Below are 13,707 nucleotides of genomic sequence, written 5' to 3'. Positions count from 1 at the left end.
TTCCACAATTGCAACTTATTTTTCTTACAGTAATTTTCTTTGTGAAAATCTAATTAGTTTTATTGTCTCTGGTTGGTATCAAATTGCAGATGACTATAGCAGCGTCTAAATTACCCTCTTCCCAACATCCTGAAGGAAAAGCTTTTTTTAAGTGAACCCATCTTTATGCAATTTATTAAATCCATTCAGTTGAGAATGTGTGAAATTTGTTTTGCAATATCTGCTGACTGTGAAGTAAGGTCACAACCTTTGGGGCAGAATGGTGCCAGAATGCTTAGCACTGCTGCCTCGCGCTTTCAGGGACCTGGGTTCAATTCCTGACTTGGATCACTGAGCGGAATTTGCACGTTCTCCCCATGTCTGCGTGGGTTCCTTCCAGGTGCTCCAGTTTGCTCCCACAGTCCAAAGATGTGCGGGTTAGGTGCATTGGCTGTGCTATGTTTCCCCTTAGTGTGCCAGGATGCATAGCTTAGAGGGATTAGTGGGGAAATATGTGGGATTACGGGTCTAGGGCCTAAGCGAGATTGTTATCTGTGCAGACTTGGTGGGCAGAATGCCCTCATTCTGTTGGGTTTCTATGAAACCATAACTTAGATTAATTTTTTTAAATATAAAATTTATAAATTCTTCGGGGCATTGTCCACAACCTATTGATGAGTACAGGAGTTTTGTGTTGGGGCTGGGAGCAACTGCGTTGTTATATCCAACTGTTTACATAGAGTTTTCAAATTAAATAAGCAAAATACTGTGGATTCAGGAATCTGAAACAAGAACAGGGGATGCTAGAAAAACTCAGCACCGCTAGGCTGAGCACACAAGTTCATGCTTCAAGTCGTTTGACTCTTTCAGAACTAACCAGAGGGTTGATGTGTTAAATATTAAACTACAGCTGTGGGAGATTCCAACTTGGGTCCCTGTCACAGAGGCAGTGGTCAGCAGTTAGTGCCACCTTGCTGACCGACTACACACCCCCACCACAACTGTGCGCCCCATCCCTCAACTACACATTCATACCCCGACCGCTTGTGCTTTAAGAAAAGGGATGTGGCCTCCTTGCACCCAACTCTGCAACCCTTGACTGAAGACCTTCAGCACTGCACTACACAAAGTAGCAAAAGGATTTTGAGGTGGGAAACTAGGTGCTGAGTGGCAGTCCACCTCCGATTACTGCTCCATGGAAGTTCAGGCAGTTTGTTTAATTGCTCATTTTTGATGTTTCACAATATTGATTTTGTTTGAATCAAAGGTATAAATTAGGACTGTGGCTTTTATTCCAGAGCCGATGCTAATTGCACCAATTACTTCAGTGTAAAGTAAAATTGCTCTCAGCCTGATAGTATTCTTTTGTGATGTGTCCTGCACAACAAAATCAACGTCTTCCTAGGAATGTGATTTATGCACCAACTTGCCCTTCCCTCCCTGTCCCCCTTCCTTCCTGAATGGGCCATCTCATGCTGGAGTACAATTTCAGGAATTGTTGCCAAATGCCTTCGGGATCCTGTTCCATGTTCATTTCTAATTTGCTGTAAGACCTATGAATGCAGCAGCCCAGCTGTTATGGTATTAGGCCAGAAGTCCACTGTGGCAAGCTGGGAGATTGAATTAACTATCTGGCAATCAGTGAGCTGGCACAAGATAACCACAAAAGCTGTCAGATTATCATCGTAAACACAACTGATTCACTTATATCCTTCAGGAATGAGGGCAAGCTGTCCCTATCCACTTAGCATATATGTAACTCCTAACACCCTTGGGTAGCTAGGGATAGACTTTCCAACCATACCCACAAAATCCTTGTCTATGATGTGCAAAGATCCTGGTATTTTATGACTGGTGCCTGTTTTGATGTAGCTTTCTAAAATTGAAGCCACGCTGAGAAGTTTGTTTCAATAGTTAACTTAGTGTTACTCTTAATATTTTTGTAGGTCACAGATTTTGGTTTCGCAAAAAGGGTAAAGGGCAGAACTTGGACACTTTGTGGAACTCCAGAATACTTGGCTCCAGAGATTATTCTGAGCAAGGTAGGCTCAAGGCGGGAGTGGGCCTTGAAGTACTCGAGATGTCTGAAAGGCAGGTTTCTTAAGTTGTCGCATAACAGTATAACTTGTCTAAATATCTGTCAATGAACTTCAAAAGGGGTTGTATGTGAGGCAACTTGCACAAATACCTGAGCAATGTAATAAGATTCTGTGTGGTTTAGTCATTATAAGTTTCCATTCAGATGACATGTTTTCCTGCTTGATAATTTTCCGCAACTTACAGGAAACTGTCACAGTGTGGTATCAAAGTCAAGCACTCAAAACAAGGTTCCAACTTTGAATGAAATGAAATGGATGCAATGAACTACACCCTTTGTGCAGTATACCTCAATGTATATATCTTTTCATTTGTAGGGCTATAACAAAGCAGTGGATTGGTGGGCACTGGGTGTTCTAATCTATGAAATGGCAGCTGGATACCCTCCATTCTTTGCAGACCAGCCAATACAGATTTATGAAAAGATTGTCTCTGGAAAGGTGAAATGTGTTCGTTTTAACAATTTATCAAGAGTGCATATTTGAATAGGCAATTCTCCTATTCTTTGTTTTGTTAGGTTGGGTTGGTGAGGTTTTCTGTGTCCTTACCTGTAGCACCATTATTAAACCTTAGAGGTGTTCTCTTATGCACGCTAAGTTTATTTTGGATGGGAATACTGCAATGGGTGCAACAATTGGAGAATGGACTTCCACCCCTAATGTCTATTCAGTGATTCCCACTGGGAAGTGTTCAAGTGAAGAAAGCTTCTTTCTCTTCACAGACACTAACCATTTGTTATCAAAACACTGTCAGAATTAGATGTGGAGGGGAAAAAAATTTATTCATCCTGTCTTTGTCCCCCCCATCCAAAACTTGCCGATAGCTGTACCCACTGTGCACTCTCCACTGAGATCAGTTAATTCATCGTGCTGTATGTGGGACAATGATGACTTTATAACTTAATGGCCTCAGCAGCTTAAGAGATTTGCTTAGAAAATTATTTCTTTCTCTTCTCCAGGTCCTTTTTGAAAACTCTTTCAAACTCATGGATCATAATTCCCATGTGATGTCAAACCCGGTTTTTTTAATAAAGTACTGGAGTTCATAGCAATTCAGCTTACCTCATTTGGTTCCACTGTCACCTCTGGTTTTAGATGTCGGTGGGATCCAACCCCACTGCTCAACATCATGATGCTACTGAGCATTTGGTGCAGTTGTCCCAGGTTATAGTCTCTCAAATAAAGTCTGAAACCAAGTCCCGTTCCCCTGTTCAGGAGGACATAAGGTCCCATGACACCGCTTAAAGTGTAAGCAAATCTTCCCGGTGCCCTGGCTGGCCTAGTGTTCCTCCTTCAAGAAACACCATCTAAATAGATACATTGGCCACTTTCCGTTTGTGGGACCATGCTGTGTGCAAAGTGCTGACACTTCTGTAAATTCACAACTCATTTGAAATCATAGAATCCTGACAGCATAGAAGGAGGCCATTTGCTGAGTTATCCATGCTAGCTTTGCCAGAGAAATTCAGCTCTCGCCGGGTCATCTTTTTGAAGTCCCATTACATTGGGACTAATGAAGTTACATTACATTGGCCCCCTCTTTTTACCTAAAAATAAACTCAAGCATGTTAGTTAAACATGACTTTCCCTTAGTAAATCTGTGCTGGCATTTCTTCCTTGATCTACATTTTCCCAAATGACTATTAATAATGCTTTGAGATATGAATAAACTTTGGAGTCTCAGGCCTGCAGTGCTGCTGGCTGCCTGTTGGTGATGTAAGTCCTGATCTGAGGTCAGTGCTGGAGTGTAGCGCACATGAAGTTGTGTTTTGGCACTCTCTAACGCAGGGAGTCTCTGCTACCACCTACAGGTAGAGAGCTAAAGACACACAACCAGGACCAATCCTTATACTGTACACTGGGAGCGAGGCAATGTTGTTTGACTTCGCAAAGATGCAAATTTCTACAGGCACCACATCCCAGCTGGAATTTTCCACCGTGGGTTCTGTGGACGTTGAATTCCCTTAATTAGAGAAAAATGCAGTGTAACTGGCAATCTCCAATTCCAAGATGTGTTTTGTGAGGAGTGCTACTTAAACATGTTTCAACTTTATTCCTCAAAAGACTGACTGGCATGTTTACTGTTTCTCAGGTACGGTTCCCTTCTCACTTCAGTTCAGACCTGAAGGACCTGCTGCGAAACTTACTTCAGGTAGATCTGACCAAACGATATGGGAATCTGAAAAATGGTGTGAATGACATTAAGAATCACAAGTGGTTTGCCACTACGGATTGGATTGCCATTTACCAGAGGAAGGTGCGTGCTTTGTTCTTATCCTTAAAAGGAAGTAGATGTTTTGAAATTATTTACTAGGTTAGAAATTTCAGCAAAAGATATTTGTGAGTGTTAAGAATTTTACGTTGATTCTCATTATGCGACCTGCCTTTTACTGGGGCGATGTGAGTTCAAGTCCCAATGAGAGGAGAAAGTAAACTGAATGGGAAAACCTAAAACAGGAATGCATATGAGAGTACCCCAGTCAAAGGAAAAATAAAGGCCACTTAACTAAGAACAAAGGACAACACAGCACGGGAAACGGGCCCTTCGGCCCAACGAGCCTGCACCGCCATTTTAACATTGAGTGCTTCCTTCTACCTATGACCTTTGTCTACGCCTATTGGACTCCACAATAAAGGAACCATAACTGGATTGAGGGAAGACTAATTTAGGGACAATTTGTTACCACCAATCAGCCTAAGAGCACATTTTCGGAGTGTGGGAGGAAACCGGAGCACCCGGAGAAAACCCATGCAAGCACGGGCAGAATGTGTAAACTCCCACAGACACTGGCCCAAATCCATGTATCTGCACAGCAAACAGTGATAGTCACTGAGCTGTCGTGTTGCCCGTCAGATGGTCCAGTTTAAGCGTTCACTAACGACGTGAAGCACTAGGCAACTCTCAAAGCAACATCCAAGAGCAGCCCTCGCACAACCCACCGCATGTATGCCCCTCCTTGGACAACAAGGCGGACCGAATCACCTGTGGATTAAAAGAAAAGACATCAATAAACCGTTCAAGTCTTTTTCCTCCCATTGAATTCTCGACCTCACATTGTCCCAGTCAGCACAAGGCTGTTCGTTGTATGCCGCGACATCTAAAGTGACTCTAACTGAACCAGCTATAGGATTTTGTACAGATGTATTTCGATAAACATACACATTTTTAGCATTGTCACAATGAAAAACATCATCCTGCATTCACAGTCGTGAAGTAATTGAGGCTCAGGAGGTGGCCTTTCAGCCCATCGAGTTCATGCCAGCTCTCTGTAAAGCAAATCTAATCAGTCCCATTCACCAGTTGACCCCTGGAGCCCTGCATGCTTGTTTCCCGCAAGTGCTGATCAAGTTTCTGTTTTGTTATCATGAATTTTCACCACACCGGTAGGTAGTGTGTCTCCAATCGTTACCGCTCACTACATAAAAAAGAACTTCTTCCTCTCACCACCTCACTCCCACCCCGCATCTCTTGATAGCACACTTTCTGTAATGGATTATAAATAGCTTCCAGGGAATCTAGTCTATCTCTACCTCCATAATTTTTTTTACTGAACAGTTAACTAGCAGGGACAGTACATTTCACTAGGGGCGCCTGCCGGTTGAGAATACGATTCCAGGAGTTGGAGGGAACCATAAATTCGTCATGTGGAAGATCTGACACTTAAGTTCATAAGATACAGGAGCAGAATGAGGCCATTCAGCCCATCGAGACTGCTCCACCATTCGATCAGGACTGATATGCTCCTCATCCCCATTTTCCTGCCTTCTCCCCATTTTCCTGCCTTCTCCCCATTTTCCTGCCTTCTCCCCATTACCCTTCAACCCATTAACAATTAAAAATCTTGTCTAACTCCTCAAATTTATTCACTGTCTCAGCATCCACCACACTTTTGGGTAGCGAATTCCACTGATTCACAACCCTTTGGGAAAAGTAGTTCTCCTCAACTCAGTCTTAGGATAAGGGGTATTAAATTTAAAATGATGGCTTCTCGTCCTAGAATGCCCCACAAGAGGAGGCATCTGCTCCACGTCTGCCTTATCTGTCCCTTTTATCATCTTGTACACCTCAATTTGATCTCCCCTCGTTTTTTCTCAATTGCAGAGAGTATAGGCCTAAACTGTTCAATCTCTCTTCATACGACAAACCCTTCATTTCTGGAATCAATCTAGTGAAGCTCTTCTGAACTGCCTCCAATGCCATTACATTTTTCCTCAAATAAGGGGACCATTGTTGGATTCATTGTTGGTTACTTGTTTTTGATCTGATTCCACAAAGAACTTTCTGAATTCAGTTCCCCCAACCCAAGCTGCTTTTGTATCTGCATTTAGAGTCCAGGAGCTGGCACCCAGTGTTTCTGTTTGTTCTGTGGTCTGGCATCCAGTGATGTAACTTTGCAAGTCCAATTTTATTATGCGCACCATGGAAGACCAATCTTACAACATGTACCGGGAGCAGAAATGAATGCAGAATGCAGAAATCTGCAAATGTAAATTTAAAGAACTAAAAGCGGCCTCTGAGTACTGTGCTCACCACTTGAGCCATAGTGAAGGTTGGGAAATGCCTGGCCACCTCTACAACACATTTGATTTCTTCCCTTTCTGATTGCTCGACTTTGTCTATCATGGCTGGTGTTATAATTTTTTTGTGGAATGGTTTTGGACTGTCCCAGTCCATAGAATGAAGCTTAAACTTAACTTAAGCTTAACTTAAATTTAAACAGGTAGCTCACTAGTTGGTTCAGGAAATAAAGATCACAATGACTGCGCTGATATGCACTATAATTGAGGCATATTGTTTGGAGTCAGGTGGAAGGAGTTTCAACTGCTTCGCAGTACAGAATTTGAATGTTGCTGAACGAAAGGCATGTCAATGACATACATGCAATGACATTCATCTTGCACTCATCAGGATACTTCAAATACAAGGGGCAAACTACAACTTGTACTGTAGGCGAAGAGAATGCAGGTTGGTTGGCAAGTGGACTCTGGTGGAGGCATTGCCATAGAGAATATACCAGTTGATGGTGACTGACAGATAACTGCCAAGCATTGTTTGAAATTTAAACCAGGCAGCTGGACACTGATTGTTCAAGACATTGCCCTGTGGAATGAATCAGTGGATGGCTGTCGCCGTGTATACTAACCTTTTGCATTTCATGCATGAGGACACCAAACCCCACTGCATCTCAGCTCTGCAATCTCTCACCAATTAGATAAAATGTGTTTTTTAATTCCTCCAGCCAAAATGGACATCCTCACGTTCTCCCACACCATACTCCATTTGCTACACCTTTGCCTATCCATATCCTTTTGTAGGATGTCCTCTTCAGATCTTAGTTTCCTACCTGTATTTGGATCATCAGCAAATTTAGCAACCATACTGTCGGTCCTATCATCCGAATCATTTCTATAAATTGAAAAGATTGAGGCTCCAACACTGATCCTTGAGACACACCACTCATCTTGTGTGTGCGCGTGCGTGTTAGGAAATTTCCCCCTCCAGTGCTCTGTGTTTGTGTGCATGTGTGTGTCTGACATGCATGCATGTATGTCAATTTCCTCTTGGCGCTTTGTGTGCATGCATCCATGTGTGTAAATTGTCCTCTCCTGTGCTGTGTTTGTGTGATTAGCCATTTATGCCTACCTTTTCTCGTTAGCTAGCCAATCTTCAGTCCACGCCAATATGTTGTTCCCTACATGATGAGCTTTTGTCTTCTGTAGTAACCTTTCATGAGGTATCTTATCAAATGCCTCCTGGAAATAAATGTAGTGCATCCACCGGTTCCCCTTTTATCCACAGCGTGCAACTCCTTCAAGTAACTTCAACAGTAGAACTATTGCCCCATTTCAATGACTTTTTTCTACCTCACCCTCTTACATTTTGTTGTTTTCAGGTGGAAGCTCCATTCATACCAAAGTGCAGAGGCCCAGGTGACACCAGCAATTTTGATGACTATGAAGAGGAGGACATCCGTGTCTCTTTAACCGAAAAATGTGCTAAAGAGTTTGCTGATTTTTAGAGAGAAAGAGACCGTCAGGGCTTGTATTGGGATCTTTGCACTCTGCTAACAGATGGGGTGGAGCGGAAACCATCTTATTCGTTGAAACAATTACTTAGTTTCTTCATTCCACAAGGCTGAGATCCTCCTTGCCATAATTCATGTGTGCAGTTAGCACAGCCCTCATACACAGGCACATTTACGCAAAGCACTACCTGTGCTATGACACAAAAACTAGACCACTTTCTTATTGTTTCCTTCCTTCCTTCCTTCCTTCCTTTGTTCTCCAGCAGTTGCCTTTGTGTCATGTAGTTTGTTTTCTTCCCCCCCTTTAAAAATGGCAATTTGCAGAGAGTGAAACATTTTGTTTAAGTGTAAAGTTAGAGCAAGTGTTTCAGGATTTTTTTGCACTTGGTGTGACTTAGCCCAAAGTGAAAGCTGAACGTTGCTTCTAGTGTTCGCCAGCCACAATTCCTGTCTGTCGTGTCTGAGAGGTCACAGTTGTAGAACACCTTACCTTGTAGAAATTAAGAATCAGACTCCTAGAACCTAGACAGCATTTTTGGCATTTTTTTTGGAAGTAGTACTTGTTCTCTGTGTATTTATAAATAGACTGAACAAAAGCAAGTTCTCCTGGACATGACCAAAATGAAGTAGAATTAATTGGATGGTTGGAGCAGGGTATGCAGAGCCTGTGCCTTGAATACTCCTGTACTATCAAATTCAGCTGCCCTTCCCAAATCTTTTTTGTATTCATCTGGGAAGGATCCAGGCCTACCATTCACGGGATGCTGCAGTCTACTGAGCACCATCAAAGTAAAGCTGCCAGCAGGTAATCTTCAGACTAGCTTTGTCTCCCTATCATTTGTAGCTGTGTTGCACCCAGCATGTCAAAAGCATAGCCAGTTGGTGGGGTTGCCCTCCCGCACAACTCAAATTCCATTGTGTGTTCCTTTTAGAACGATGAACAGGGGAGGGAGGGATTCCTGCTACAGGTGGAATACTTCGAAAGGATTAAAAAAAAAGAGAAAGTAGCATCAGATACTATCGGGGAATGGAGACGCGAAATTGTTTTAATCGTAAGGATTTGACCTCGGGAATCCTAAAAGGCGTGGTAAATGGTTTTGTGCACGGATTCGGTCGCTGGTTGTGTACAACGTAATGAACAAATGCACTGTTTGTGCATGCTGTGGGCTGCAGTCCTCCGTTTTTGTTTTAAGATGCTGCAAAAGTAAGGAAGGTCACTGCCAGGATTGTGTTTGATTCCGAGGCACAGTGTTGTGATGCTGAAATGATGTTTGGGCAAATGCTAAAAGATTAATCACTCCATAACTAGCTTTCCCAGCTATTAATTTTTAGAATGCTTTGGTTCATGCATTGCAAAATACTTAACACAGGTAACAACTGCCATGTTTCCACTATCTCTACCATTTTTTTTATATATATATATAAGTTTGTCTCCCTGGGAACAGAACTTAGAGTTTGCAGGTGTTAGGCTCAGCTACTTGGTAGATGCATTGTCATATAATGACATAATCTGTTGCTACAGGAAAGGGCTAGTGCTTTCATGTGCTAGTTGAAGCACTTTCCTTGTGTATTTCAGTGTTGTTAAATCATGGGTTATGGATTCAGTGGATCTGTACACGCTAACATTTTTTTTAACCAATTCATTTTAATCAGATTAGTTTTATTTGTACACTTATGGCACACAATTTTGATCTCTTTCTCTCGTGCATATATATATATATATATATATATATATATATTTATATTTATATATTTATGTATGTATATGAAATAAACCTCTCTAACGGTTTAAATGGAAATGGTTTCTTATGTACAGAAGCAGGCTGAATTCAGATTGGTTCAGATAGATGCAGAAAGCAATGAGTTTTAACAAACCAACTTGATTTGGCATAGAACCAGCGTATTTGCTTGAGTTAGCACTAAAGAAACATTGACACAATGTCCTCTTAACCTGAAGGGAACTCATGGAAGTAAGGCCTTTGTAGACATTTGCATTACCAGTATGAGCTGTAATATCAAACATTCTGTTTGTTGTCTTGGCTGTCAAAACATTTGCACAACAATGTCCATTATGAGGCTGACACCGACAGCAGTTTTTTCATCCACCCGTATTTACCTGTATGTGCAAGGGAAGTATAAGATACTTTGCTGTAGCAGATTTTATGTAACTAAAGAAATGTAAGGTCACATTAATAAATTTAAAGTTCCTTTGTATGAAAATGTTAAAATCTTTTTGTATTTCATTTAGACTGAGGACATGCTGTTGTATGCTAGCTGTATGCGATAAATTCTACAGTAACTTTGTTGTCGTTTATGGACTTTAAGGTTTTAATAAACGCTGAAGATCACATTTCTGACTGGCTTATGTATTATTAAAGCTTTGACAATCCAATGCTGTGTTTCAAGTGTTACAGCCTTTTTTGGGTGCCATCTGTAAGTGGGAAGAATTCTAAAATCAGCATGTTTTTATTTGAGTTGTGTGGTGGCATATGTTTTTATGTCATGGGTCAGTTTAAGGTGTGCATGTCAGGTGGATGCCTGTTTACATCAGCTTCCATTTGCTACTTGTATTAAAATAATTAGAGATTACCATGTGAAGGCCCTGTTTATGAATAATCCAGAAAAATAGAAATGAGAGCATATTTGGCATGGTACTGACTTCCCTGATTCTGGATTTTCTTCAGTTATGTTAACGTTTTTCACAAATTTGTGCTTTCCATCACTGGGAAATAGTTCTACAAGGTAATCTTTTATCTTGTCAATCATCCCACCTTCCTTAACTAATGTTTGTGTCGATGCCCCTCTGTACCTTGGCCCAGTGGCCATTATTCCTGCAAAGACCCTTGACAGTTCAGCTGAACCTAGACCTTCTGATCTGGTTTTCCTCCCCGTTCTCTTTAAGTCAAGCCCTATTGTCACCATCCAATTTGCAATAAGCTAATTCATTATAAACTGCATTTGGAACCAGCATTCAGAAACAACTGTTCAAAATTTTGTGCAAGGATTGTGTGTAGACCACCTTGTGTTATATTGCAGAAGTATCAAGGTTAAAGCCTAATATTTGATTCTTCAGTCTCTTTCTCACCCTTGACTTTGACCCTGGATTTCATGTTAAATGACATGGATGAATTTAAACGCGACACTGCCATTTTCAACCATTCAGTCCTGTATGGGATTTGGTTCCCCCACCAACAGGATTGACTCTTGACTGTCCTCTAAACTGGCTTAACATTCTGCACAGTGGTATCAGATGGCAAGAAGGACATTTAGTTGCCATGCCAGCAGCACCTACATGCTGAGTAGAAGCACGGTGGCAGTGCTTAGCACTACTGCCTCAGCGCCAGGATCCTGCGTTGGTTTCCTGGCTCAGGTCACTGTGTGGAAGTTTGCACGTTCTCCCCATGTCTACGTGGGTTTCCTCTGGATGCTCCAATTTTCTCCCACAATTCAGAGATGTGTGGGTTAGGGGGCTTGGCCATGCTAAATTGCCCCTTAGTGTCGGGGAGTGGTTGGCTAGGGTAAATGCACGGGGTTATGAGGATAGGGCCTGGGTGGGATTGTGGTCGGTGCAGATTCGATGGACCGAACGGCTGCCTCCTGCACTGCAGGATTCTGTGTTACTGAGAATGAAGATATTAAAATAAAAACGTGCATTCTATTTAATAATGGTTAATTCTTGTAAAATTTCAGAAGTGCAAGCGATTTTAAATCAGTTATAATTTCTCATGTTGCTGCTCTTGAAGTTGGTCTTTGACTAAATGAGCATTTGTGGCACCAAAGTTCTCTCTCTGCTGCTGTGCCAGCTCTGGCAGAATGGGATAAATTAGCTATTTGCAAGTTTTCAACTCATTTTGGAATATTTTTCCTTTGCCTTTAGAACTTCTGTGCTTTCTGGTCAGCTCCTAGTTCTGAGTTGTATTTGCCATCTTGTTAATCGATGAAGAAGTATCTCATTTCCTCTGGAAAAGGTAACTTTTTGTTAAATGCGCTTCACTGGAGGCTTGCTTGCCCTGTGTTCAATAAGCAGATGTGTGGGCGTGCCAAGGTAATGTCAAGGGTTTAATACTGTGTTGCTTTCTGTGGTGTGCCGTTTGAGTAAGGGAGAGACCAATGGCATTTTTAAAAATTACATGGTTGTTTACTTTGGATTGGAGCAAATTCTCATCCAACTGATGGACACAACCTGCAATACAGGTAATTACTTTCACTTTCGCAAACAGTGGTTCACAACCTTTTACGAACCTCAACTAATGGATTTATAACTCTCAACTCACCGTTCACAACTGGGACAATGGGGAACTTGAGACGGGTCACTTGGCAACGTGACCTTGTGAAAAGATCTTGCTTATCTGTAAATGACAGGCGATTTGAGGTCAGTTGAGCTACTTTTTTCTCCCTGGTGTCATGATGAATGAAGATTCATACAAATAAGAAATTCCAAGTCATGACACTGATTACTGCCTGTGCAAGCTGGGGGCGAGGGGATATTTATGAACAGTGATGTTGTTTGCTTTCTGGCAAATGTCAAAGGGCAATCCATTGCCCTCTGTGACAGTGGTAAATAGTTTCCAAGCAGTTTCAGTCCTTGAGTATGTTCAAAGTGGAGATCGATAGATTTCCAGATACCAATGATGTTTAGGAATTTTGGGATAGTAGGGGAAAATGGTGTTGAGTTAGAAGATTGGCCATTATCTATTAAATGGTGGAGCAAGCTCAAGGATTATATGTATCTATCAATGTTCAATGATCTCCGGCTAGTCTACCAAGGTTGTGGCAGCACAGTGATTAGCACTGCTGTCTCACATTGCCAGGGACCTGGGTTCAATCCTTGGTTGACTGTGTGGAGTTTTCACGTTCATCCTGTGTCAGTGGGGGTTTCCTCCGAGTGCTCTGGTTTCTTCCCACAGTCCAAAGATGTGTAGGTTAGATGGATTGGCTATGCTAAATTGCCCCTTAGCGTCCAAAGAGTTGTAGGTTAGGTGGATTAGCAGGGTAAATACATGGAGATACACAGGGTCTGGGCAAAATGGTCTTGGACAGTTGGTGCACACTCTCAATGGGCTGAATGGCCGCCTTCTGCACTGTGGGGATTCTATAATATTTCTATTACATGGGAATAGACCACTTAGTCTCTCGAGCTTGTTCCACCATTCAAATAAATCATTGAGTTGTTCTGCAACTTCATGCAAATTTTCCTATTCTCCCAAGATAACTTTTTGGAAGAAAGCTTAATCTCCTGCACTTAAATACGTGTGGTTATCTGCTGAAACTCAAGATATAAGGTACTGTGACATGCAAAGGTACAGACCAGGTGCTGGAAAATGGGATTAAAATGAGCAGTGAATTTATTTTTTGGCTGGCACAAACATGATGGGCTGACTGCCTCTTCCTGCACTGTAACTTTTCTTTGGTTCTAAAATGCATCCGTTGGACAAATGAACGAAGGAAAAAGCAAAATTCTGCGGCTGCTGGAATTAAAACAACGTGCTAGAAAATCCTGTCAGGGTTGGCAGCATCTGCGGAGAGAGAAACAGTTTACATTTCGAGTTGAATGTGACTTCCTCAGACCTGAAGCCAGTGACAGTTTCTGCTGAAGGAGATGTGGC

At 41.9% G+C, this 13,707-nt stretch overlaps 1 protein-coding gene across 2 annotated transcripts in view; it reads left to right on the top strand.

Moving 5' to 3' along the window:
• Window positions 1-10,451, top strand: part of LOC145347569 (cAMP-dependent protein kinase catalytic subunit beta) — a 139,539-nt gene extending 129,088 nt beyond the window's left edge. For both annotated transcript variants that reach the window (XM_080195112.1, XM_080195111.1), the window contains exons 7-10: window positions 1,926-2,021; window positions 2,394-2,516; window positions 4,168-4,332; window positions 7,970-10,451. In XM_080195112.1, coding sequence (XP_080051238.1) covers window positions 1,926-2,021; window positions 2,394-2,516; window positions 4,168-4,332; window positions 7,970-8,095 — 510 coding nt within the window. In that variant the 3' untranslated portion in view covers window positions 8,096-10,451. The remainder of the gene's footprint in view (window positions 1-1,925; window positions 2,022-2,393; window positions 2,517-4,167; window positions 4,333-7,969) is intronic.
• Window positions 10,452-13,707: the final 3,256 nt, after the last annotated feature.

Source organism: Carcharhinus amblyrhynchos, chromosome 9 (assembly GCF_965287045.1).
Source record: "Carcharhinus amblyrhynchos chromosome 9, sCarAmb.v2.hapA, whole genome shotgun sequence".
NCBI lineage: Eukaryota > Metazoa > Chordata > Chondrichthyes > Carcharhiniformes > Carcharhinidae > Carcharhinus > Carcharhinus amblyrhynchos.
The sequence above is the reverse complement of the archived record's forward strand: the minus strand, read 5'-3'. Positions and strand labels throughout refer to the sequence as shown.